This window comes from Anolis carolinensis, chromosome 6 (genome assembly GCF_035594765.1).
Source record: "Anolis carolinensis isolate JA03-04 chromosome 6, rAnoCar3.1.pri, whole genome shotgun sequence".
NCBI classification, from domain to species: Eukaryota; Metazoa; Chordata; class Lepidosauria; order Squamata; family Dactyloidae; genus Anolis; species Anolis carolinensis.
Window position 1 is genome coordinate 38,546,919 of NC_085846.1, and position 27,222 is coordinate 38,574,140.

Genomic DNA, 27,222 nt, shown 5'->3' on the forward strand with positions numbered 1-27,222 from the left:
GGAGGCATGATGCCCAACTGCGGGGCTTGCAGAGTCGCCCCAGCCCTTATAAACAAGTGGGCGGGGAACAAGAGCAAAGACAGGTTACGATTGGGCGCGCGAGTCTGATTGGCACAAGACAAGGCACCGTAGGAGTTTCCCATTGGCCCATCCCTATCGAGACGGGAGGCGATATCTCCGACCAATGGGCGTGGACGGAGGCGCGCTGAGGAGAATAGATTAGGTGTTCTGAGGCGAGGCTTGTCCTCTCGAGACTTGAGAGTCTGGGGGAAAACCGTCGGTTCTCATTGGCTGCCTTGCGAAGAGCGCTGTCCAACCGTAGGGCGGCATGAGCGAGAGGGGCACTCCCCTCCCCCCTGTCAAGCCTGGTAACGGCCGCCTTGGTCTTTCCTCCTCCTCCCCCTCCCCTCCTGTCAGAGCCAGCCTTGGCTCCCTCAGTGATGGCGGGGACCCTGCGACGCCTCTCTGTGCTTTCCCTTGGCGAGAGGGAGTGAGAGGCACCTTTAGAGCTGTGTAGGGACAGGGATGGAGGTGAGGGGGGTGGGAGAACGAGGGGAAGGAGGAATAAGGGCGAGGGGAAGGGGGAAGAGGGCATGAGGCAGGCAAATGCAGCTGCTGAGGGAAAAAAGGTCTTCCAGTGGGGCTGTTTCAATTCCTAGCCCATCTCCCCCCCCCCCCCCCCCCCCCCAGTGAGGCACTGTCTTGATTCTCATGGCCCTTCCACACAGCCATATAACCCAGAGTGTCAAAGCAAAAAAAATAATAATAAAAATCCCACAATATCTGCTTTAAACTAGAGTCCACACTATCATATATCCCAGTTCAAAGCAGAAAATGGGATTTTATTCAGCTGTGTGGAAGGGGCCTCACAGCAATTTTATGAGGCAGGTCAGAAAAGGGGAAGGGTTATGAGTCAGAACCAGTAGTCTCTCAGGGCTCTTCCACATAGCTCTATATCCCAGAATATCAAATAATATAATAATAATAACTTTATTCTTATACCCCGCCTCTTATCTCCCCAAAGGGGACTCAGGGCGGCTTACATGGGGCCAAGCCCGAATAAAAACAATAGCAATATAAAACACAACAATAGACAAAAGACATGCACAATTATAAAAATTTAAACATTAGCCAATAAAAACAAATGACAAGAACTAATAAAAACATGGATTAAATCAAAGCAGAAAATCTCACATTATCTGAGTGTGGACTCAGATAACCCACTCCAAAGCAGATATTGTGGGATTTTCTGCCCTGATATTCTGCGATATAGGACTGTGTGGAAGGGCCCTGAGTTTACACTACCACATATTCCAGTTCAAAGCAAATACAGTAGAGTCTCACTTATAAACAGGTCGGCAGAATGTTGGATAAGCGAAAATGTTAGATAATAAGGAGGAATTAAGGAAAAGTCAATTAAATGTTAAATTATGTTATCATTTTACAAATTAAGCACCAAAACATAATGTTTTACAATAAATCAACAGAAAAAGCAGTTCAGTACATGGCAACATTATGTAGTAATTACTGTATTTACAAATTTAGCACCAAAACATCGCAATGTATTGAAAAGATTGACTGCAAAAACATTGGCTATTGACAAATTGATTACAAAGTAAGATAGAATTGCATAAAATGAACTTATAGAACAACATTGTTGAGAGTTAAATCCATAAGAAGGACCCTAGGAGATATGGAAATGTACACAAATTGTAATAACTATGTATGGGGACACAAAATCTTTCATTTTCTATTTTAATTTTTTTATTGCTTATTTCACATAGGGATCTTCCACACAGACGTATAACCCAGAATATCAAGGCAGAAAACCCCACACTATCTGCTTTGAACTGGGTTTTCTGAGTCCACACTGTCATATATTTCAGTTCAAAGCAGATAATGTGGAATTTTATTCAGCTTTGTGGAAGGGGCTATAGACTCAGAGATTTTTTGTGTTTTCGTGACATGCCTACACACTGCAGCTGACACACTAACATGTCGCAACACAGAGTTTGGAAAGCTCTGGTATATAGAGAGTAAAAAGGGGCAAAACACACTGTGGCTCATGGATTATAAAATCTAAGCAAACAAGAGTATGCAGGGTGTAAAATTACAAGGAATTACTTTTGCATCTTTTGCATCCCCACAGTACTAGAATTTGGCTTGGTTGTATGCATCTTTGAGACAATGCAGTTGGCAGCATACACTTTCATAAACTCACACTATTTCATTAGAAGTACAGGCAGTCCCCGGGTTACAAACATGATAAGTTTTGAACGTTTGTTCTTGAATGTGCATGTAAGTCATAAAAAGGTACATTTTTAAGTGTAATTCCAATTTTTTAAAGTTTTTGATAGAATAAGGAAGGGTTAAAACCCCCTGTAATGTTTGTTTTGCTGCCTATCTCTGTTCAGAAGATTTCACCACACTTTCTGTCCTTGTGTCAATTGGATGTTGAAAATTTTGGGTTGTCGTGGAAACAAGATTAGTGAGAAAGCTTCAGTGGAGGCTCCTTTTCTTTATGATAGCTCTTACAGGAGTGAATTTCCCTTCTGGGGTAGATTTCATCACATTTAATGTTGTCTCAGGTCCCTTCCACACAGCTGTATAAAATCCACATTGAAGGACTATATGGCAGTGTAGATTCAGATAACCCAGTTCAAAGCAGATATTATGGATTATCTCCCTTGAAATTCTGGGTTATATGGCTGTGTGGATCCCTTACCCTGTTTGTAACTAGGATTGAGGGCAGTCTCCAAGTTACGAACATGATAGGTTCTGTAGGTTTGTTGTTACAGTAGAGTCTCATTTATCCAATCTAAACGGGCTGGCAGAAGCTTGGATAAGCGAATATCTTGGGTAATAAGGAGGGATTAAGGAAAAGCCTATTAAACATCAAATTAGGTTATGATTTTACAAATTAAGCACCAAAACTTCATGTTATACAACCAATTTGACAGAAAAAGTAGTTCAATATGCAGTAATGTTATGTTGTAATTACTGTATTTACGAATTTAGCACCAAAATATCACGATATATTGAAAACATTGACGACAAAAATGGCTTGGATTATCCAGAGGCTTGGATAAGCGAGGCTTGGATAAGTGAGACTCTACTGTAATTTGAATTTATGGAAGTCTGAACAGGTACTTTTAAAGTTTAATGATAGATATAGATAGCATAGAGAAGAGTTAACACCTCAGTGATGTTTCTTTTGCTGCCTGTTCCTCTGTTTAGAAGATTTCTCCTCACTTTCTGTCCCTGTGATAATTGGATTTTGAAAAATGTGGCTGGATGTGGAAATAAGGATTAGGAATAAAGCTTCAGTGAATACCCCTTTTTCCCATGACAACTCTTTCAGGAGTGAAATTGTCTTCCTAGGGGTAGATTTCTCTTATTTTCATGTTGTCTCACCCCGGTTCTTAACAATGAGTAGTTTGTAAGTCGGATGTTTTTAATTCGGGACTGCCTGTACTTGTTTTGAACCAACCTTTTATTACACTTTCCTTATTTGGTCTTTTCAGTGGGTGTTTCATTGTGATGTTTACTGTACCTTCTGAGATTATATGAGTATTTGAACAAAGGTTTGATTTTTGAAAAAGTACAGTTCACTCTGTGAAATACTCTCAGACTACTTATCAAGTCTCATAGAGTTTGTGCAGTCTGGATGATGTGAAGACCAGTCTGTAATTTTTAGTCCATTATTCATGGACATTACTATATAATATACAGGTTTTTCACTTAATAAACTAGCTCCTGAAAATGTAATATATTGCTGTGGCCTGTCAGGCAACTCTAAATATATATATACAAGTTTCACTGTAAGGCATGCAGTTTAGATGCAGTTAACTCTGTCTTTCTACTCTTATTGTTTTGTCTTAGCCTAAAGTAACTTTCAGAGGCACCAGCCGCTATTTGAATAGCGCAGAGCCCAGTGGAAGACTGACGGATGTGTTCAATAACATTATCATGACAGGTTGCAGCTCCTTCTATGATTGCTACAAATTGCAGGTTCAGTCAGATTTTTTAAATAAGAGTTAATTTTCTCGTGGAAATACGCTAGAGAGTAAGCATAATGAAACAATGCATAACCAATATGGTTTATTTGGTAATGTTGTCTTTATATAGTACACACACTTGATTTGAAATGCATTAGCAGTTCTCATACAATTTCTATGTCAGAACAGGTTGCATTTGCATTTAGCCATATTTCGAGTAGATCTGTTGAAATCAATGGAACTCACATGAGCTGTTATTAACCTAAAACTATTGATTTCATTCAGTCTACTCTAAATATGACCAAAATTGGATGCAACCTCAGGGTAATGTATAAAGTAGCCTTCCACAGCATGATGCCCGTGAGATGTCTTAGAACAGTGGTTCTCAACCTGTAGGTCCCCAGGTATATGGCCTATAATTTCCAGAAACCCCAGCCAGTTTAGCAGATGTTAGGATTTCTGGGAAAGCCAAAACATCTGGGGACCCACAGGTTGAGAACCATTGTCTTAGAAGGTTTCATGGTGATCTAAAATACCACATTTTTGTTTGTTGACACAGTTCCTACAAAATGAGTTTATGACCTACATTTGTATGTGATGCTATCCCAGAAAGCAGTACTCTGTGTACAATCTGGTTTTTTGTATGTAGAAATGCTAGGAATGAACCTACATGAAATGCCTCCTCTCTATTTTACCATTCTTCTACTAAAGTTTTATTCTTAGAAGAAGAAGAATTTCTCAGAGAATTTGAAAGAGATTCAGCAGACTTGAACTTGAAACATAGTTTATTATTCTTGAAGAAAAAATAGATGTAAAAGTTATTTGGGCTTTAATATGGGAGATAAATGAGCATGTGAGCAATGAGCATCTCTTCTCCTGTTTGAAGAGAACATAACTTCACTGACAGGTTACTTCTGCAAAAATTTTACAGTTGTTTGTATTGTTTACCAAAGTACCCAGAACTGTTGAAGGCCAGTCCTCACAAGGCATCAATAGTAGAAGTAGCAAATATTTTAGCAAATACTTGTTTTGCTTTTGGCCTTTACATTTCAGTGAGCTACTTCACCAGAAGTTGCTGTTTTATTGTTTCATGTCCTCTGCTATAATGAGACACATAGGCTAATGCTAATAATAATAATAATAATAATAATAATAATAATAATAGTAATAATAATAATTATTCTGCAGTTTGAGGCAATATGCAACTGAGTATTGGTGTCTAGACACAGGTCACAACACTAAGGAAGTATTATTGCTTTTCTTCCCCAATTGCGGACTTACTTGGCACATCTAGTCAACCACTGCATAAAATTGGACATTTCCGGGCTGTATTACCGTATTCTAGAAGCATTTTCTCCTGACGTTTCGCCTGCATCTATGGCTGGCATTTTCAGAGGATCCTCTGAAGATGCCAGCCACAGATGCTGGCAAAACATCAAGAGAAAATGCTGCTAGAATACGGCCATATAGCACAGAAACCACACAACATCCCAGTGATTCTGGCTGTGAAAGCCTTCGACAATACATTCATAGGGACTTTATTATACCCTATTCTACCATTGGGTTGGAACTGTGTAGTTTTCCTGATACATGGAACTGTAATCCCCAGCATTCTTCACAAGAATGTGCTGACTAGGTCTGCTGGAACTGCAAGCTGGTGACCTCCAAAGGACCATACAGTTCCCATCCCTGTTTTACAACAATAACAGCTGTCACAATATACTGTATTTCTTCCATTCTAAGAAGTACAGTAGAGTCTCACTTATCCAACATAAATATCACGATGTATTGAAAACATTGACTACAAAAATGCGTTGGATAATCCAGAACATTGGATAAGCGAGTGTTGGATAAGTGAGAGTCTACTGTACTTTTCTCCCATATATACATCTCTAAACATTGGGTGCATCTTAGATTGTAGATGCATGTATGTATGCGTATATATATTTCTGTTGATGACAGTGAAATTAGTGTGTGTCTTACAATCAACAAAGTCTTAGAATCAAAGAAATGTATAATTACACTAAGCATTCAAAAATAAAGCAATAGAGCTGGAAGAAAGGTATATGTATGTGATAATTGCAGTTTCTTGACTACAGAGCCTTTCTTTAAACATGACGCTTCAGGAGAACTAACATTAATGCTTCATAATCTGTTTTACAAATTGTCATACAGTTCTGGTGAAACACTCTTTGTCTCCTAACTTTTGAAGAGATCTTTTAAAAAGTACTGGTCTAATAAATCAATTGTTCGCACAGTCAGTGACATGAAAATACTAGCATGCTCACATGTTGTAATAGTTAGAACGTACATAATGTGGATGGAGCAAGTAGATCTATGGCAGTGGTTCTCAACCTGTGGGTCCCCAGATGTTTTGGCCTCCAACTCCCAGAAATCCTGACAGATGGTAAGCTGGCTGGGGTTTCTGGGACTTGTATTTATTTATTTATTATTTACTACATTTATATCCCTTCCTTCTCACCCCGAAGGGGACTCAGAGCAGCTTACAAATCATGTACATACAATATATTATTAGCATAGCACAATATTAGCATTAAATTACTATATTGTGCTACATCACTATACTGTAATATTACATGTAATATATATTATATAATTAATATTATTATATTGTATTATTATTAGTATAATATTGTATTACATTATATTTTTATATATTATTGTATATTATATTGTATATTATAATATATTATTAGCATAGCGTGTTACTGGGGAGAGGTGCCCCCAGCTGATGGCACAGGAGACAAGATGGAACTATCTTCCTGGCTCCCCTCTTCGTTCTGGTCCTAGAGCATCAGTTGGTGATAGGGGGAGGGGTCCCCAGCTGATGGCAAAGGAGACAAGATGAAACTGCCTCCCTGGCTCTCCTTGTTGCTCTGGTCTTAGGACATCCGTTGGTGATGGGGGAGGGGGCCTCCAGCTGATGGCAAGGGAGACAAGATGGAACTGCCTGCCTGGCTCTCCTCGTTGCTCTCAGATATACCCCATCTGCACAGAGTCTTAATTGACCACCTCTAGTTCAAAGTCTAGTGTAGGCCAAAAACACCTGTGGACCCCAGGTTGAGAACCACTGATCTATGGTATATTTGTACCTTTTGCCAGATGTTGACCATATAACCACACTGGAAGAGCTACAAATGCCTAGAGCAGTGTTTCTCAAATTGTGCTCCTCCAGGTATCTTTGACTTCAGCTCCCAGAAATCTCAGTCAGCTTCTCAGCTGTTAGGAATGGTGGGAGCTGAAGTCCATGACATGTGGGGAAGCACAACTTGAGAAACTGGCCTAGAGAAATGTTTTCTTCAGGAAGTTCTAGGGGTGCATCTACATTGTAGAATTAAGGTAGTTTGAGACCACTTTAACTGCCATGGCTCAATGCTGTAGAATTATGGGAATTGTACTTTGGTGATGCACCTGCTCTCTGTGGGAGGGAAAGCTAAAGACCTTGTAAAACTGTAACTCTTATAATTCCAACACATTAAGCTGGACAGTTAAAGTGGAGTACAGTATAGATGCATCCTGTGTTTTTCAGCACAACTCAATGGTGGAAATTGATCATAGAGTCATGATGAAGGACCTGTTGTCTTTGCATTATGGCATTTGTGCAGAATTTTCCCACGGAGGTCTTGTGAATATCGATTCAGCCCTCCTTAAGCCAAATGCCATAATGTAAAAACCTTGCATTTGCTCAGGAGACAATATTGATGTCCAGAACTAAAGCACTGTGTTAAAGAATATGTTCACAATGCCCAGTTTGTGCTATGGCTAAGAGAGGGTAGGAGGTAAGCCATCAGGATTGATAATAGCCACTAAAGAGTCCCCCTAAACCATTATGGAGCATACTCTTTATATATACATACATACATACATACATACATACATACATACATACATACGTATATACACACACACACACACACACCATAAGCATAAGGACATACTGAGTATAAAAGCATAACAGGTCCTAAGCATAGAATCCTGATACCTAGAGATTCTTCAAGAGAGCATATTAATAAAATCTACATATGTGAAGAGCCAACTGTCATCCAAAATGCTATGTAATGTACTTTAGGCCAATGGTATACAATCTATGACCCTTCAGATGTTTTGAACTTCAGCTCCCAGAATTCCTGAACTTTGAACAAACTGGCTAGGGCTTCTGGAAGTTGGTGTTTCACAGGGTGTGCACCATTGCTCTAAGCAAGCCATTCATGTTCTCTGCCACTATGCAACCTTTTGCTAAACTGGAAATTGTTAACTACGAAAGCTATTCAACTATCAGAACTAATTACTTACTCAGAAAACAATTTGAAAACTAATTATATTTTCCTCTTACGTCCTTTTGAGAGAAAAAGAAAATCAAAATTTGTAAAACATTGGAATATTGTCCATGGAATTGTGGGTATAAATAACAAACCGTTCTAAAGTAAGAGTTTCATTCACTGAAGACTGGTGAGTTAATGTGAACCATTAAGATCAGGAAATAATTATTTGATTTGAGTTCTCTTCCATTCGCGGTATCTGACAATGTATTTGCACCAGTCACGATCAGATGGTTTTATTTTAGGAAACAAGGTGTGACATTGGTGTAATGAAATAAATAACGATTTTGAAATTTCTTATTGCATTTAAAATACAGACTGAAGAGAATTTAGACTTGCGTCAGACATACAGTACTTCATTTTCTCCAGCTTCTGAATGTTCCAACCATGCTGACTCTTCACTTTTTTATGTGCCATGGTCTACATATGCAGATGATATTAAACAACCCACTAGTTCTCAGGTTACTGTAAAGAGCAGGTACATGATTTTGCTGTTAAAGGGAAAGGGGAATTTATGTGATAAATTAGTTGTTTGTTTTGATTGTGTCACTAGTAATCCTCAGAATAAAGAGCTTAATTAAAAAAACACCTAAGGATAAAAAAGATTTTTTTCTCGAACCACTTTGCGGATTGTTTTTCTTCTTTAGAAATCACTCTATATTTGAAAGTAGTATGCCGTTCTTTCTTAGGCTACACTGACCACCATTTTGAAAGGTTTTGTTTGTTTTCCACCTAGCAATACAGAATGTGGCTCTATCCAGTTCCTTTTGTTGTCAGTTACTTTTGTTACCAAATTTTGGTTTTATCAACATTTTCCTTACATTGTGCAGATTATAGATGAGCCAATTTGCCATGTTCGTGTCAATCTTGTACTGCTAGATCAGCTGTGAGGTACAGAGATGGACGAACTCTGCCAATGAATTTAGTATTTTCCTTGGCTGTTCAGGAAGAAACAGGAGAATCTAGACTTTAAGCAAGGTTCAGAAAGCTATTGTGCCATTATTCTGCAAAAATGTATTATCACTCACCTTCCCTTTTCATTGGCACACAAAAGTAGTGGTGCAGATAAAATTGGAAGGTTTCTTATATATACACACATTTATGGAATGTGTTTCCAAAAGGTACCAAATTTCCCATTTTTTTAAAAAAAAGAGTTATAGGTAGCAGCACAGCTTTTGGCTAGGAGAAGATATTATGTACAAATCAAAACAATCAAAATGTATCAAATCACTTTAGTACAAGGCTTGGAAAACTGCATTTAAAGCAAAATAATGCATATCCTTGACATGTTTTTTTCAATTGCTTTGTTCAATTCCTTTGTTTCAATTCATTTGTTGAACTTTGTTCAAATGGATTTGGTACTGGGTTGTTGTATGCCTTTTGGGCTGTGTGGCCATGTTCCAGAAGTATTCTCTCCTGACGTTTTGCCCACATCTATGGCAGGCATCCTCAGAGGTTGTGAGGCATGGATAAACTAGGCAAGGAAAGGAAAAAATATATATCTGTGGAGAGTCCAGGGTGTGACAAGAGTCCTTTGTCAGTTGGAAGCAAGCATTAATCAGTTAATCACCCTAATTAGCATTGGTCAAAAAAGAAGCACAATCAAAGCCCTGACAGACCGTGCACAAAGAATCTGTGAACCTCACCTCCTCCAAGGTGAATGTTTCAGTTAATCACCCTAATTAGCATTGGAAAGGTTTGTCTCTTGCCTGGGGGGCATCCTTTGTTCAGTCATTAGCTATCCTTGGGGCTCCTCTGCCCTTAGAGTGTTGCTTCCCATCTACTGTTTTGATTTTTTAATACTGGTAGCCAGATTTTGTTCATTTTCATGGTTTCCTCCTTTCTGGTGAAGTTGTCCACATGCTTGTGGGTTTCAATGGCTTCCCTGTGTAGTCTGACATGATAGTTGTTGGAGTGGTCCAGCATTTCTGTGTTCTCAAATAATATACTGTGTCCAGGCTGGTTCATCAAGTGCTTTGCTGTGGCTGATTTCTCTGGTTGAATTAGTCTGCAGTGCCTTTCATGTTCTTTGACTCTTGTTTGGGTGCTGCGTTTGGTGGTCCCTTTGTATACTTGTCCACAGCTGTATGGTATCCGGTAGACTCCTGCAGAGGAGAGAAAATCCCTCTAGTCTTTTGCTGACCGTAGCATTTGTTGGATTTTCTTTGTGGGTCTGTAGATAGTTTGTGAGTTGTGCTTCTTCATTAGTTTGCCTATTCAGTCAGTGGTTCCCTTGATGTATGGTAAGAACACCTTTCCTCTGGATGGATCTTTGTCTTGACTCTCATGGCTTGTTCTTGGCCTTGCAGCTCTTCTGATGTCTGTGGTGGAGTATCAGAACTGTAGAGCCCAGTTTAGGTGGTTTAGTTCACCTTGGAGGAAGTAAGGTTCACAGATTCTTTGTGCACGGTCTGTCAGGGCTTTGATTGTGCTTCTTTTTTGACCAATGCTAATTAGGGTGATTAACTGGACTCTCTATAGATATATATTTTTTCCTTTTCTTGCCTAGTTTATCCATGCCTCACAACCTCTGAGGATGCCTGCCATAGATGTGGGCAAAACGTCAGGAGAGAATACTTCTGGAACATGGCCACACAGCCCGAAAGACATACAACAACCCTGTGATCCCGGCCATGAAAGCCTTCGACAACACGGATTTGGTAGTTTTGGTACTTTTTGGAAACAAAACCCACATTTGTGTGCAACTAAAGTTCTTCTGTTGCTCTGACACTTTCTTTTGTATTTTGTATCATTAATACGTATATACTTTTAAGATATATTTTATCACAATCACTCTGTTTGCTTATTGGCTATTGATACAAGACAATTTTGTTATTACTGCTGCAATTCACAAAGTGATTGTAGATGTAGTCATATTAGTTGTAATGAGGTACCTTGCAATTTAAGAAAATTGTGTTTGTTTAGGCACATTACCTTTGGAACTTTTTTTGGAAAATAAAAATAGAAGGGGCATTCTTACTCTTGGAGTATAAGCGCATTCATTTTATACAATCATAAACTTGGAAGAGACCACAAGGGCCATCCAGTCCAACTCCCATGCAAGAAAATAAAATAAAATCACTCCTGACAATGGCCATCCAGTCTCTGTTTGAAAACCTCCAGAGGAGACTCCACTAGACTCCAAGGCAGTGTATTCTACTTCCAAACAGATTTTATCATTAGGAAGTTCTTCCTAACGTTTAGGCAGAATTCCTTTTGCTACCATTTGAATATGTTGTTCTATGTTCTAGTCTCCAGAGAAGCAGCCTTCCTGCTGGTGGTGTCACCCAGATGTTTGAATTACAGTTTTCATCTTCCCATCTCTTAAGCACATTGGTGAAGCATCATGATGTTTAAAACGTCTGTGAGAATTTTGAGATTGGGGAAGCTAATTTTTTTTAAAGAGCTGGATTACCATTGCTGTGATTTCTCAAGACATATCTTTTCCAAAATCTCTGAATTCTTCCAGAGATTTGCCTATAAAAGAGATGAATATGTAATATGGACTCAAACTCTAGTTGTAGTCAGACAAATATGAGGTGGAACATGTAAATTATTTAACCATTTGTGAATTTTGTTCATGAACAAATGTTGACATTCATACTAGTCTGGAAACTAGTATAACTTGAGGTGACAAAATGCTTCTTGGTGTCCAACATATTATAAATATTGAGAATTTCCAATTATGGTTGTGAAGAGGGTCTTTGGTTTATAGGGAGCAAGGTCAGTCAAGTGGAAAAAAGCACTTTGTATCTTGTTTCTTCATTCTTTTTTTACTAGTTGGACATATCCTCATAATCCACACCAGTATTTTTAAACATCTTACAAACCTGTGAGATATTATGAAAAGCTGTAGTTCCAGAATATATGCTTATATACTTTATGCAAATATAGCCAAAAAGATTTGGAAAAGTAAATCCTTGAATGTAGACAAAAAATCTTTACAAAATCTTTGTTTATTTATCTTAGGATTCAAGCAGAAAGAAGTGACTATGGTAGTGAAACAGACTTATATGGACTTGTATCTAACATCTTGGAAGAACAAGATAAATCACAATCATATTTTGCTGAAGGGTTAGTACATTAGATATAGATTGTACTGACATATTACACACACACACACACACAAACACGGTATATATCCATTTTCCATTGCTCTTGTGCAAAGATGTGGTTTTCCAAATGTTTTCATAGAATCATAGAATAGTAGAGTTGGAAGAGACCACATGGGCCATCCAGTCCAACCCCCTGCTAAGAAGCAGGAAATCGCATTCAAAGCACCCCCGACAGATGGCCATCCAGCCTCTGCTTAAAAGCCTCCAAAGAAGGAGCCTCCACCACGGCCCCGGGGAGAGAGTTCCACTGTCGAACAGCTCTCACAGTGAGGAAGTTCTTCCTGATGTTCAGGTGGAATCTCCTTTCCTGTAGTTTGAAGCCATTGTTCCGTGTCCTAGTCTGCAGGTCAGCAGAAAACAAGCTTGCTCCCTCCTCCCTATGACTTCCCTTCACGTATTTGTACATGGCTATCATGTCTCCTCTCAGCCTTCTCTTCTGCAGGCTAAACATGCCCAGCTCTTTAAGCCGCTCCTCATAGGGCTTGTTCTCCAGACCCTTAATCATTTTAGTCGCCCTCCTCTGGACGCTTTCCAGCTTGTCAGCATCTCCCTTCAACTGTGGTGCCCAAAATTGGACACGGTATTCCAGGTGTGGTCTGACCAAGTCAGAATAGAGGGGGAGCAGGACTTCCCTGGATCTAGACGCTATTCCCCTATTGATGCAGGCCAGAATCCCATTGGCTTTTTTAGCAGCCGCATCACATTGTTGGCTCATGTTTAACTTGTTGTCCACAAGGACTCCAAGGTCTTTTTCGCACACACTGCTGTCAAGCCAGGCGTCCCCCATTCTGTATCTTTGATTTCCATTTTTTCTGCCGAAGTGAAGTATCTTGCATTTGTCCCTGTTGAACTTCATTTTGTTAGTTTTGGCCATCTCTCTAGTCTGTCAAGATCGTTTTGAATTCTGCTCCTGTCTTCTGGAGTGTTAGCTATCCCTCCCAGTTTGGTGTCGTCTGCAAACTTGATGATCGTGCCTTCTAACCCTTCGTCTAAGTCGTTAATAAAGATGTTGAACAGAACCGGGCCCAGGACGGAGCCCTGCGGCACTCCACTTGTCACTTCTTTCCATGATGAAGACGACGCATTGGTGAGCACCCTTTGGGTTTGTTCGCTTAGCCAATTACAGATCCACCTAACCGTAGTTTTGTCTAGCCCACATTTTACTAGTTTGTTTGCCAGAAGGTCGTGGGGGACTTTGTCGAAGGCCTTACTGAAATCCAGGTACGCTACATCCACAGCATTCCCTGTATCGACCCAACTCGTAACTCTATCGAAAAAAGAGATCAGATTAGTCTGGCATGACTTGTTTTTGGTAAATCCGTGTTGACTATTAGCAATGACCGCATTTGTTTCTAAGTGTTCGCAGACCACTTCCTTAATGATCTTTTCCAGAATTTTGCCTGGTATTGATGTGAGGCTGACCGGACGGTAATTGTTTGGGTCGTTCTTTTTTCCCTTCTTGAAGATAGGGACCACATTCGCCCTCCTCCAATCTGCTGGGACTTCTCCCGTTCTCCAAGAACTCTCGAAGATAATTGCCAGTGGTTCTGAAATAACTTCCGCTAGTTCCTTCAGTACTCTTGGATGTAGCTGATCTGGCCCTGGGGACTTGAATTCGTTTAGAGTGGCCAGGTGTTCCTGGACAACTTGTTTCCCTATTTGGGGTTGGATTTCCCCCAATCCTTCGTCCATTCCATGTTGCTGAGGTTGAAGATGGCTTTCTTTTTGTGAGAAGACCGAGGCAAAGAAGGCATTAAGTAGTTCTGCCTTTTCCCTGTCCCCTGTCGCCATCACCCCATCTTCTCCTTGCAATGGCCCTATCGCCTCCTTTTTCTTCCTTTTTCTACCAACGTAAGCAAAAAAGCCTTTTTTGTTGTTTTTTATGTCCCTGGCAAGCCTGAGCTCATTTTGTGCTTTAGCCTTGCGAACCTTTTCCCTACAGGTGTTGGCTATACGTTTGAATTCTTCTTTGGTGATTTCTCCCCTTTTCCACTTCTTGTGCATGTCACTTTTGAGCTTTAGCTCAGTTAGAAGTTCTTTGGACATCCATTCTGGCTTCTTTGCACTTGTCTTATTTTTCTTCTTTGTTGGCACTGTTTGCATTTGCGCCTTGAGTATTTCACTTTTGAAAAACTCCCATCCATCCTTAACTCCCTTGTTTTTTAATATCGGCGTCCATGGAATGCCGCTCAGTGATTCCTTCATTTTTTGGAAGTCAGCTCTCTTAAAGTCCAGAATGCGTGTTTGACTTGTCTTAGTTTCAGCATTCCTTTGTATTGCAAACTGCAGGAGCACATGGTCACTTGCCCCTAAGGATCCAACCACTTCAACTGTATTGATCAGGTCTTCCACATTTGTTAAGATTAGATCAAGAGTTGCTGATCCCCTTGTTGCCTCTTCTACCTTCTGGACCATAAAATTATCTGCAAGGCAAGTGAGGAATTTGTTGGACTTTGTACTCTTGGCTGAGTTTGTTTTCCAGCAGATATCGGGATAATTGAAATCGCCCATGACTACTATATCTCTTCTTTGTGCCTGTTTTGGCCTACAAATTCTATCAGTCCTACCCAGCATGACTCAGTGATAAATAAATGTAACTTGTATTGCAAAATATCTGCAGGGTCAAAGACTTTACACCCTTCAGTAAAACAATATTGCATCTACCAATGATAGAAGCCTGCAAAGACAATGATGTACATTTTTCTGAAAGTTAAATTTTTGACTGTTGTATTTTAGACAGAGTATTACATCATTCAAAACATTATATTAAGCATATTAAATAATACATATCAACAATATAGAGTTTTCAAGGATTTTTTAAAAGCCTGTCATCCTGAATATATCTGATCTGAACTAGCTTGTCAGGAGCAACGAGAAACTGCAAGTTTGAGAGAATTGGCCATCTGCAAGGACGTTGCCCAGGGGAGGCCCAGATGTTTGATGTTTTTACTATCCTGTGGGAGGCTTCTCTCATGTCCCCCTATGGGGAGTGGGAGCTGACAGAGGGGAGATCACCACGCTCTCCCTGGACTCAAACCACTGACCGGTTGGTCAGTAGTCCTGCCAGCACAACGGTTTAACCCATTGCGCCACTAGGGGCTCCAACTAGCTTGATAAGTATATGTGAGTCTCAGTTTCTGATTTAAATGACACTAAAGTGGGCTTTAGAGAGTGCTGGTGATAAAGTATTTCAACAGTAAAAGAATAATGGGATATAAACCAAGTAAGAAATTGCACAACTATTTGTTTTTCATTCTTGTAGGGCGTGTGCCTCCAATTTAAAATCTGTATGGCCTGTGAACACAACCAGATTTGCAGAGCATCCTGACTTGTCAGAAACAAAGAGGCCAGTAGATGGAGTCATTCCTCAACAAGCTTTTTATGGAGGAGAAACCTTACCAGTATCTGAAAAGCAGTATTTACATACTGGTACTATAAGTTTGCAACAGAAAGTGGATGACCTTTACAATGGGCTCACTAATATAGACCTTGATGAGCAATGGCTGTACCCTTCCAGGAATGATCATGTCAGCTGTTACAATATTCAGACCAATGAGAATTCAAAAGCATCACAATTTCAAGACTACTCATATGCAAAACCATGTTTTACCCCACAAACCAATCTTCTGGAAACAATAAAAGAATCAGGAGCAGATACTTATCCTTATGGAAGAGATAAGGTGAGCCCGAAAGGACATGATGCGCAGATGCAACAAAAAAGAGCTGAAATGCTTCTTTCACAATTTACTAGATATGGTGAAAGTGCTGATTTTGGTAGATACCTGGATTATTCTCATTGCAATAAAGGGAAACATAGTAAAAATGCAACTTACAGCATCCAAGAGAATAAAAAATTACCAGCTGGAACGCCTGAACTACCAGCATTAGACGCAGATAGTTATAGCAAACTTTTTCAGAATAAAACAGCTATCCAGAAGAAAATGGAAGATGTCTCCTCTGAACAGCAGAATTTTACATTTCCAAAAACCCCAGGACTCATTTCAGAAAAGCAATTTGTGAATGAAAATTCATTTACCCCCGACTTTGGTTTAAAAGCAGATTTTCCCCTAAAGTCTCACACAGTTTCAGGGAGTGGCGATTTTACAAATGCTACAGAAAATTCAGAGTATTTCAAATCACTGAATATCTTATCAAGTAATCCTATATCGACTTCATCAGGCACAAATATAAGACCAACATGGATCAACATACAGACTAAAAACAATTCATCTGTCCCTGTTCGGAATCAAGGTACCTTGATAAAGTTGAATAATCATTTATCTACTTCAAAAGGTTCCAGTCATTATGATTTTTCTCAGTTGCCACCAACCAATGTTACTTTAAATAATAATTTATTGCTTCAGAAATATTGTCAAGAACCCCCCACAGTATTTTCCAGTTTTGATTTCAACGATGGCAGTACTACAGACCAAGTTCAGTCCACCAGCCATACAGAAGGACTGAGTAAGGTAGGAGAAGAAAGCCTTTTTGAGTCCATTATTGACAAAAAAATGAAGACAGCAAATGGCTTTTGTGATAATTATTCACAGCAATATGGTATCATAGAAAATGTAAGCAAGCACAATTTTCCAATTAAGCCACATAATGGACATTATGATGCAGATGAAGGGCAAAAACATGAAGGACTGTCACAGAATACTTACCAAGACTTATTGGAGACTCAAGGCCACTTCACTAGTCACAGGCAAGGAAGTGGAGACAATAATATTGTCAGCAATCGCGTGAATCGTGCTCAGACTTCTTGCTTATCAAACAGCTTCATGATGGGTGACTTGAGACACAGCCCAAGTGTTCCCCAACTTAATTCAAATCGATTTCCTTTGAAATCCACCCATCCTTTTGGACATTCTGTCATTCCTATGATGGATTCCTATGATTTGTTCTCCTATGATGATTTAAGCCACCTTTATCCTTATTTTAATGATATGATGTATGGAGATAATTCTTTCACTGGCTTCATGCCAACATTTGGATTTCAAAGACCAATGAAATCTCGGAGTGGGTCAGCCAGTGAGCTTCATATTAGATTGGAAGAATGTTATGAACAATGGAGAGCCTTGGAAAAAGAACGGAAGAAGGTAAGAGGGAAGAGTTGTGCAGGTTAGAAGGGGATTAATTAGAAAATGTATTGTGACTTTATTTTGACAGCTTCAAAGGTTTTATTATGCTGAGTGGGCTATGACACGGAACCCAGAATGAGGTTCTGCTAATAGCACAGGCTTCATTATCAGTGAGTGGCCTCAGCAGATAAAAGGAGCACAATTGAACTGTTAACAATTGCTCTTATACACATCTGGAAATAACATTAATTAAACTTATATTTCAGAGTAAGCATTTATAATATGCTGCTGCTATCATCCACCCTATCATCATCAATTTCCTTTACTTTGTGGAAATGGATGGTACCGGTGAAGTAGGGATCAGTAAAGTATTGATCGTGGAATAATGTGATGAATCCAACACATGCTTTTCACTAAGACGTTTGTCCATAGCACCAGCAAAAATCCTTCAGGAAATTGAAAACATGCACTGGTGTGTGTGTGTGTGTACACACACACACACACACACACACACACACACACACACACACACAGAGAACTGCCGTTACAGTGAGTCAGATAGCTGACCCCATCCAGGTCTGCATTATTGATTTTGATTGTTTAGAAATAAATCTCTTAGATAGGAGATGTAAAATTTCTAGAAATGTTAAATTCATGGAGAGGAAATGCCAGAGGCTGTGGATAGCTTGTGGAAAAATAATCCAAAAATAAAAGTTCGGGTGGGGATGTTTTGATTTTTCTCTCAGTTGAAGACCAGCTGCCTCCCTCTGTCCTGTCTTTAAAGTGTCTGATTTGTTTTAATTATTTTCTTAATGTTATTTCTGATATGCTTCACCCTGGTTTTTAAAAACCCATTAACTTTATCCTGTTGTACAATATTTTATTGGAAGGTTTCAGAGATAATTGTTAAAAAGAGGACAGAACACTGAAAATAGGGAGACCTCCCACTTTATTCTGTGCACTTGTGAAATATTGTGGACTGGACATCTGCCACGAACAGCTGCACAATTTGACAGGAATCCTGTTCATATTTTTTCATTAAAATATTACATTAGTTTTAAATGCCATCACTCTGTTAGTTATGTCAGCTAACTGATGTTCTATAAGTAGGACCTTCCATAAGTACTAAGAAAGTTATCCGATCATTTTAAAATAATTAGTGGCCATCTATGGAGGTATATAATCTTATCTTCTTTTCCTGTAGCAGGTGTCTTTCATTTTTAGAAGTATTTGTATTGAAGCAATGGTGAAGGTAGTGATCAGGAAGGAACTCATTTCATCTTGTGAAGTATACATAGAAGGACAGATTTTATCTTTGAGATGGAGCATGAACAACAACTCTCCGACTATTGAAAGTACCTAGCACTTTAGAATCTCATATGCATGATCATATGATTGCCCAAGAAGTAGCAAGAACAAATTAAATACCAGTAACCTATTTTTTAAAAAGCGAAATAAATAATCAAATTAAAACCATAGTTAAAAGCTTCAGAATTCAGCTTCTTTGGAAAGATTCAGAGCTTGCATGTGGGGTCTGGTGAAGAACACAATATCTAGATGCAGAAAAGATTACTGCCTTCCATGTTGCCCTTACTAATGTTAACTGCTATAAAGTTGACTTCAATTTAGAGCAGTCCCATGAATGAGACTTCCTAGTCATACTATCATCAACAGCCCTGCCCAACTCTTGTAGATTCAGGGCTTCCTTGAGTTTGTCTAGAACAGGAATCCTCAAACTAAGGCTTGTGGACCAGATGCAGCTCTCTTGGGTCATTTACTTGGCCTCTGCTCTAAACTTTAGACTTAGGGTTTCTCCAAGTCTGAAACAACTTGAAGGCACACAACAACAACCCTAATTAACTATTTCATCAGCCAAAAGCAGGACCATACTTCCCATTGAAATACTAGTAAGTTTATGTTGATTAAAAATGTTCCTCATTTTAAATATTGTATTGTTTTGTAATGGTCTTTTTTTGCACTATACATAAGATATGTGCAGTGTGCAGTGTGCATATTTATGTTTTCTTCAAACTATAGTTCGACCCCTCAACAGTCTGAGCGACAGTGAACTGGCCCTCGGCTTAAAAAGTTTGAAGACTCCTGATCTGGAACGTGGTCTTTCTCTTTTCCTGTTGCCTTCTACCTTACTAAGAATTACTGTATTTTCTCGCGAGTCATGTCTTGCCAAAGTATGGCAGTCTCATTTTACTCATCTTGGCTTCCAGTAGAGTTCAAGCTTGATTTTGCTTTAGTATTCCTTTGTGGAACATGTTTTACAAAAAGGTACCAAATCCATCTGAATCAGTTTATTTAGCATCATCAAAAAGATGAAGTACTTTGGACACATAATGAGAAGACAGGAAAGCTTGGAGAAGATAATGATGCTGGGGAAAAAGGGAAAAGGAAGAGGGGCCGACCAAGGGCAAGGTGGATGGATGGAGTCCTTGAAATAACTGGCTTGACCTTGAAGGAGCTGGGGGTGCTGACTGGGAACTCTGGCGTGGGCTGGTCCATGAGGTCACGAAGAGCTGGAAGCGACTGAACGACTAAACAACAAGCATCATCTAAATTCAAGAACAGAGTGGATTATTTTTGTATAAGACTAACATTTTACCATAAAAATGATTGCTTTCTTTTTCAGACTGAATCAGCTCTTGCCAAGAACTACCCAGGGAAGAAGGTATCCAGTACTAATAACACTCCAATTCCAAGACTGACATCAAATCCATCCAGAGTTGATCGTTTGATTGTAGATCAGTTACGAGAACAAGCCAGAGTGAGTTATTAAATATCAAATATTATTAAAAATATTTTCTTGACAGTTTTTAAAACCCTTCCAGATCCAAGTTTTATCTGGCTGTTCTGCAAACTGCCATATGTGTGCATCTATGCCTGCTTCTCCTGGACATCAGAGGTCTGAATCTGAGACATCTCAAACAGAGCAGAAAGTGTTTTTCATACCATGGAGCAAGGAATCTTTGCAGTGGTTGTTCCTCTCCTTCACTTCTGTAAATGCACCAAACCTGTTGTGTATATTTCATTCTGGTTTCAATCCTGCCTAAATCCCAAGGAACAGGACCTTAGTGGACTTCTACCAATTCCCTTTAAGACAGGCTGACACTTTTTCTTTCACTTCCTCCTTTGCGTTAGTCAGCAGCAGAGAAGGGATTAGGAGAAAGGCATTTGCCTTCTTCATGACACCTCAGAAAGGTCTGTTTTTGTTTTTGTTGTTTTTTAAAAAAACCTAGGAGACATTAACAGGACCCTTTAAATCTTTTTGAGAGAAATTGATCATATCCACACACACAAAAATTGATTACACACAGTATTTTGTGCCTTGAATGTTTAGGCTGTCGGAGAGAGAAATGAAATGTGGTATAAGACGAATTGACAGCGGGAAAAGATTACACAGAAGAACTGAATTAAAAAAAGGCCAAACATCATTGTACAATACATACATGAAATGTAAACCTTTTTCCTTTTTTTTTTTAACATGAAAAGCTGTCTGGTAGAGAGGGATTGTTTAATACTTCCCATGGTTGTTTAGCTAGTTCAAATTACAGGGCGTTTCAAAATGATGGATCCTGTTTCAAAGCATATTTCACGATGGCAACATATTATATTTACACCAAGAATTACAAACAGGTTAATGAGTTATCAAGTTTTACTAATCACTTTTGAGCCACAGACAAATCTAAAGAATAACTCTGCAAAAGAAGAATATGTCATTAGCCTCATGTTGTGGAGTTGCCATCTTGTGAGTGACTGAGGAAAGGGGCTGTTTATGCGCTGGGAAAGGCATCTAGTGATAATCGCAGCTCTACGCCTCACCCTTTCAAGGGATAAGAGTTTCATTCATGAACGGATCATAGTTGCAGAGATATAGCGATTTCAAATCGGGCCCTTCTTTTTAATGCATGCTGTACATTTCCAAACAAAATTGGTCACTCACATTTTTGTGATTGTATCATGTCCTCTACTGTTTGATAGCCTTTCATCCTCCTCTTCTGATTCATGTGGACCATTTTGCCAGCAAAAAAAGGGTATATGAATGGCTTCTGGAAGCTTCCAGGAACAGTGCTTTGGCCCATTTTTGACAGTATAAGCAGGCCTGAAGGATTATGAGGCAAAAAATGGGTTCCAGACCCAGTAAAGTAAAAATAATTATCCACTAGTTAAACTATGAATCAATGCAACTAAATTAAGATTCTGTGCTGTATTATATTGCTTGGGATAACCTAAAATCTCAAATATTTATAAGGGTTCAGTTCAGTCAAAATCAAATTTAGGTTGTCATTTTCCAGTTTAGGAAGAAATTAGTAAACTCTAGGTATGCATTTAAATAATTATAGTTTGACGTTTTTAAACAATAACTGATTACAGGAAAAGTAAATATGGATAGAATTAATGGAAATCATTCTTATTCAATAATTTAGTTACTATCCATTTTTCTGTGTTCATTTAGAAGTCAATTCCATCTAAGCCATTTTATAAACTATTATGAAATTCTTCCTAGATAAATAATTCCCTCTGAGAAATATAATCAGCCCTCTACATTAATGGGTGTCACTTTTGTAGATTTGATTAACATGGAACCTCTAGATCTTCCAGTGAGACTCTATTGTCAGCTTCCAGGGAAATATTCTTAAGGGAACATTTCTCTAGGTCTTTGTAGGGTCACACTGGAAGACCTCGAGATGTCTTCTCTCACATAAAAATAAAGTGGTGTATTTTATTTATTCATTTACAGTTTTTCCACTTTTGTGGGAAGGCCCACTGTACAAATTCAAGAGCTCATGTGGCCCCACTGACATATTTTGTATATTACTTTAAATAAGTATTTCTAGTTGCAGATTTATAGCGAGGTGCTTTAGCAATACCTGCATATTACAGCTACCTTGGAAGAGCCATCTCTTTTCCATGACAAGAGTAAAACCGCAAACATTTTGTCTTTTAATATTTTCAGGTTGTGACTCTGTTGGGAAAGATGGAACGTCTTCGAAGTTCTCCCCTTCATGCCAATATCTCTACTGCTCTTGATAAGCACTTGGAAGCAATTCATGTTGTACAATCCCGTAGAAAAGATGAAATCGTCAATGCTTCACATCGGCAAAGACAAGGAGCCCCCCGGTGTCAAGATGACAGAGGTGCACTATTCTTTTAATACTTGTCCCTCAAACAGTGGTACTCAACCTGTGGGTCCCCAGATGTTTTAGCCTCAACTCCCAGAAATCCTAACTGGCTGGGATTTCTGAGAGTTGTAGTCCAAATACCTGGGGACCCACAGGTTGAGAACCACTGCTCTAATAGCAAAAAAACAAACAAACAAAAAAAAACCCCGTTTTTCTTTTTTCAAAAAAGCTTATGCCCATCCATACTTCGAAATCACAGATCAGTCCTATTGTGTACAACTGTTGTGCAACATAGCTAACCAACTGGCAACAGAATAAATAGCAAACAGAAGGAGATCCCCCAAGTGGTGCCTTTGATCTTTTGAAGTATAGGGATGCCATTTTGCGAGGATAAATCACAGGGTTTGCACAAGTTATAAAACTCAAATAAATTGATGTTGAGTGTCATAAAACTATTAGCAGCTATATACTGAAAAGGGGACTATGGTTTGCACCAGACTAGAAAAAGGGGTCTGTGGTACCAAAAGAAAAGGGGACTAAGGACCCCATTTTCAGGGTACAGCCTTACTGAAATGGATCAGAATCAATTGTATTCCATGTACTATAGAATAGAAGTTCTGTGTATTTACTAACAGCTTTATGAAGAAGTGTTAGATTACAGCAGCATGTTGGCCTCTTTGGAGCAGATGGTTTGAAGTCTGCTGGGCAACTGTGTAAGGCTTGCTGTGCTAGCAAACAAATTATTTTGGCTAGCTTATACCACCTGATTACTGAATCAGTTCATCATCACAAACCACAAGACCTTGATGACATTTCAGGGATTTCACCAACTGGATTGATGCAAAGTCCACTGTCGAAGTGCCGCCATTACTTGCCATAACAATTTCATCTGGATTTTGTATGGAATTAGAATGAACATATAATGTTGCATCATATAGCTTGTTACACATAGACTGGTAGTTCCTTGCTTGTGCCTTTCTGATCCATTTTTGGAAACAATTTAATTTTTTTTTTAATTAGAAAAAAATGAGACAATCAAGTGTCTCTAAGATGCTTATTCTATGAGACAAGATAGCTAATGCAGGGTGGGGGACATTTGCTGAAGACTTTTTAAAATGTGACATTCAGAATTCAGATATTTTATAGTTCTGATCCAGCATCCATTCTGGTAGGGATTCTTGAATGAGAGTCACTGGACTTAACAAAAAATTATGCATCTTTGTCTCCCAAATGACATAGTTCATAAAATGTCTTTTTCTCCCATCTCACAGATGTTTTTGCTCTAGCAATGGCTATTAAAGAGATGTGTATAGCAACACGCAAAGCTCGCACTACACTGTGGTGCGCTCTACAAATGACCTTGCCAAAAACAACCCCTACACCAGGACCAACTGAGATGGAGAAAACTTTACAGGAGGTTGTCAAGCCTGAAGATAGGACCTATGAACATATGAGTAACAGCTATACTATGATCCAGAAATTAGAATCCAAAAAACACTAAGGAAAAATAAAGATAAGACAACAGTGTTCCAGAACACTGTGAAATATAGTAATTGAACTTTCAAAGCTTGTTGTCCAAATTTAAAAAGAAGAGACATAAAAGTAACAGTCTGCTTGTTTTCAATGCAGCAGCAGCTAATTGATAAATAGCTGTTAACATCATTGGCTTTTTAGCCTGTGTTAACAGCTGTCCCAATTGCTATACTGATGAGGTTAATCTAATGTTAGGTTAAAAATTGAAATATTTTGAACTTCTAAAAATAGCACTTAAATCCATTCCGCAACGCAAGTATATGCAATGAGAATTTTGCCTGTGTGATATGTTTTTAGATTATATTAGTAAATGTTTTCAAATAATGAATTTGAATTACTGTCACACAGTACTGTGTGCAGTCTATTAAGACAGTTTTGATTGCAATAGAGGGAAGGTTCTCTTTACACAATGAGTACCTGGAGATAGGAAGAAAACAGCTGAATGTACCCAATAAGAAATATTAAAAAATGAACATATTTAAAAATGCTTATTTATGGATTTGAAATCTTAAACTAAATTTAAATAAATAAATTGACCAGATTTTCCTAAATTAGTGATATTATTGTAAAGCCATTATCCAACCATGCATGTCTGGGAATATAAAAACCTTCTGAAATCATTTGTGCCTATTATTTTAAATAATATCAATAAAATATTGTCAGTTTCAAAGTATTTAAGTGTAAGCAAAATTATAATTATATAATCCGAGCCTTTTAACAATTGTCTTACAAACTGAAATAATGAATATTATTTTAATACCCTTAAGTTTCCTACTTTTAAAGGAGGGTATCAAGTAGTTCTCAAGCATACTTCCTTTGACGTTTAGCCAGTTTGGTTTGAGATTGTTTGGTATATATTTTGTTTTCTTAGTTTGCTTCTGCATACTTAAGCATGCACTGTTGGATGCTTGGTTTTTTCCCTTAAATCTTATTAATTTTTATTGGCTGTGGGTAATTTATTAAATCAGCATGTTATTATGTGGCTTAGGAGATCTTGGGTTTTAACAATCTAGCATGAAAATAAACTGTATAATGTCTGGATAAAATTTACTGATCTGCCTTTGGCTAGGTACACAGATATTTCAAATATCTATGTTCTTCCAGCTTTTAGAATGTTGGTATGCTACAATGTGTAATCAAACCACATAAATTGTCTTTAGATGATGTAAGAGACTGATTGAGATTTCAGGAACTGTAGGGACCATTTTGATCACTGATACGACTTTCTTTGCTGCCGAAATACACTGCATAGGGCAGCAGATTCATACCATCATACCATAGTAGCCACTGCACAAAGATGCGCTGAGGTTTGACATTGATATGTTTCATGTTATGAAAACAAACATTATACTAATTTTACTCTCTCTTAATAAACTAATTTTTGTTGAAAAAAAAAGATTTCGAGTATACTTGCTACCCAGTACAGTTGCACAGCCATTATATTCCTTCAGAGTATCTTACAAGTCTTGTCATAGCTTCTCTTGACACAGTGAAATCCTGTTGACTCTTGCGTGCACAACTACTAGGTGTTTGCAGAGTATATTGACTGATAATGGAGTGCCAGACATTCACTTTTTTTTTGGAATAGATGCAGTTTCTTCAGCATTTTACCTGATGATGTTTAACTGGAAGACAGTGTCAAAATGTTATCTGAACCTTTAGGAAGGATATGGTTACAATCTAAACATCTATTTGAAGCTATAGACTGCAACATAATACCTTTTGCAGATATTTGTCCAGAAGAGTTAAATTGCCCCCTCAAGGCACTAAATATCAGTTTCTCAAATTGAATGTCTTTGACAGAATGTATGTCCAACCTTCCTTGAAAAAGCCATGTTTTCAAGAGAGAAATAAATATGTATTTTTTGAACAAAACAAATCTTCAAGTTTTCCATAAAACAGAATGTAAGTGGAGATTCCTTCACTATTTAAATAATTTGTGCCACCATAGAATCTCACTTCAGTCCTTTTCTTTCATATTTATTGGCCCATTCCTGAATTTACAGCAACTTGCAGTTCTTCAGACATTTGTTCGAATTCTATCAGCCTTTAGCCAGCATAGCTAATGGTGAGGGATCATGGGAGAAATAGTCCAAAATTATATGGCCATAAGGTTCTCATCCCATGTTTACAGGAATCTAATCCACTGGGGCCTGTGGGCACATCTAAAGTTTAGAAAGTACTACTGGCAATAACACAAAATTACTGCAATGGGACACAAAGGCAAGGTATTGGCAGCACCACTTCAAGCGTAGAGAATACCGTTTAAAATTATTTTAACCTCCTACGTTTATAAAAATAAGATCTATTAGGACATCACTCTTAGCACTGTTCCAGCACATCATTCCATCATAATTCTATGTAGGGACAAAACTAGAAAGGAGAGGTGGAAAACAGATTTTGCCAAACAAGTTTCTGAGAGAGTACGAAGACAATGGGAAAATGATATTTGCAGACAGCATTTTCAAAGGCACATAAGAGGAAGAGTTAAGGCAGATGCAGAGTAATTATCAGGAAAAAGCAAAGATACAACCATTTAAAAGAAAAAAAAGCAAAGGGCTAAACGGCCTATCATCAAATGGAAACTCAAATTGAACAATCATTCAAGTCTCACCGATAATCGGATGCATCATGTTATCCACAAACATCCAACAGAAACCAAATTATGGATGACAGCCTGTTAAAGAGGAACAAGGGTCTCCCATTCTAGAAAATGCAATTACAAAAAACAACTTGAGAGATCATTGAGGAAATTTGCCTCTCTTGAGATCCTTATACAAAGATAAGGCAACAGAACTGGGAAAAGGAAAGAAGCTGGCTGTATTTTGGAAACACTGGCTTAAACTTCCATGAAGATTTTAGGAAGCCATTCTTGCTTTGGCTGAAATGAGCAAAACACTGGCTTCAAGCTGCTTTCTTCCACAGCGATGCACAGGTTTTGACAGGAATCAAATAACTAAGGCTGCAACTCCAATGCTGAGACTAGGCACATGTTGGTCTTTTGAGTACCTGAAGGAATAGAC

General features: G+C 38.5%; 1 protein-coding gene across 3 annotated transcripts; it reads left to right on the plus strand.

Moving 5' to 3' along the window:
- The first annotated feature begins 216 nt into the window (after nt 1-216).
- Nucleotides 217-25,989, plus strand: meioc (meiosis specific with coiled-coil domain). 3 transcript variants are annotated; one of them, XM_016994522.2, is made up of 8 exons: nt 217-368; nt 3,883-4,011; nt 8,656-8,816; nt 12,308-12,412; nt 15,716-17,552; nt 20,176-20,310; nt 22,501-22,681; nt 23,938-25,989. In XM_016994522.2, the coding sequence occupies exons 2-8, from the start codon at nt 3,970-3,972 to the stop codon at nt 24,165-24,167; spliced, it is 2,691 nt and encodes an 896-aa protein (XP_016850011.2). In that variant the 5' UTR covers nt 217-368; nt 3,883-3,969; the 3' UTR covers nt 24,168-25,989. The 3 variants fall into 3 exon arrangements, with proteins under 3 accessions (XP_016850011.2, XP_016850010.2, XP_062839925.1); XM_016994521.2 differs by lacking the exon at nt 217-368 and adding an exon at nt 376-513; XM_062983855.1 differs by lacking the exon at nt 217-368 and adding an exon at nt 382-531.
- The last annotated feature ends 1,233 nt before the right edge of the window (nt 25,990-27,222 follow it).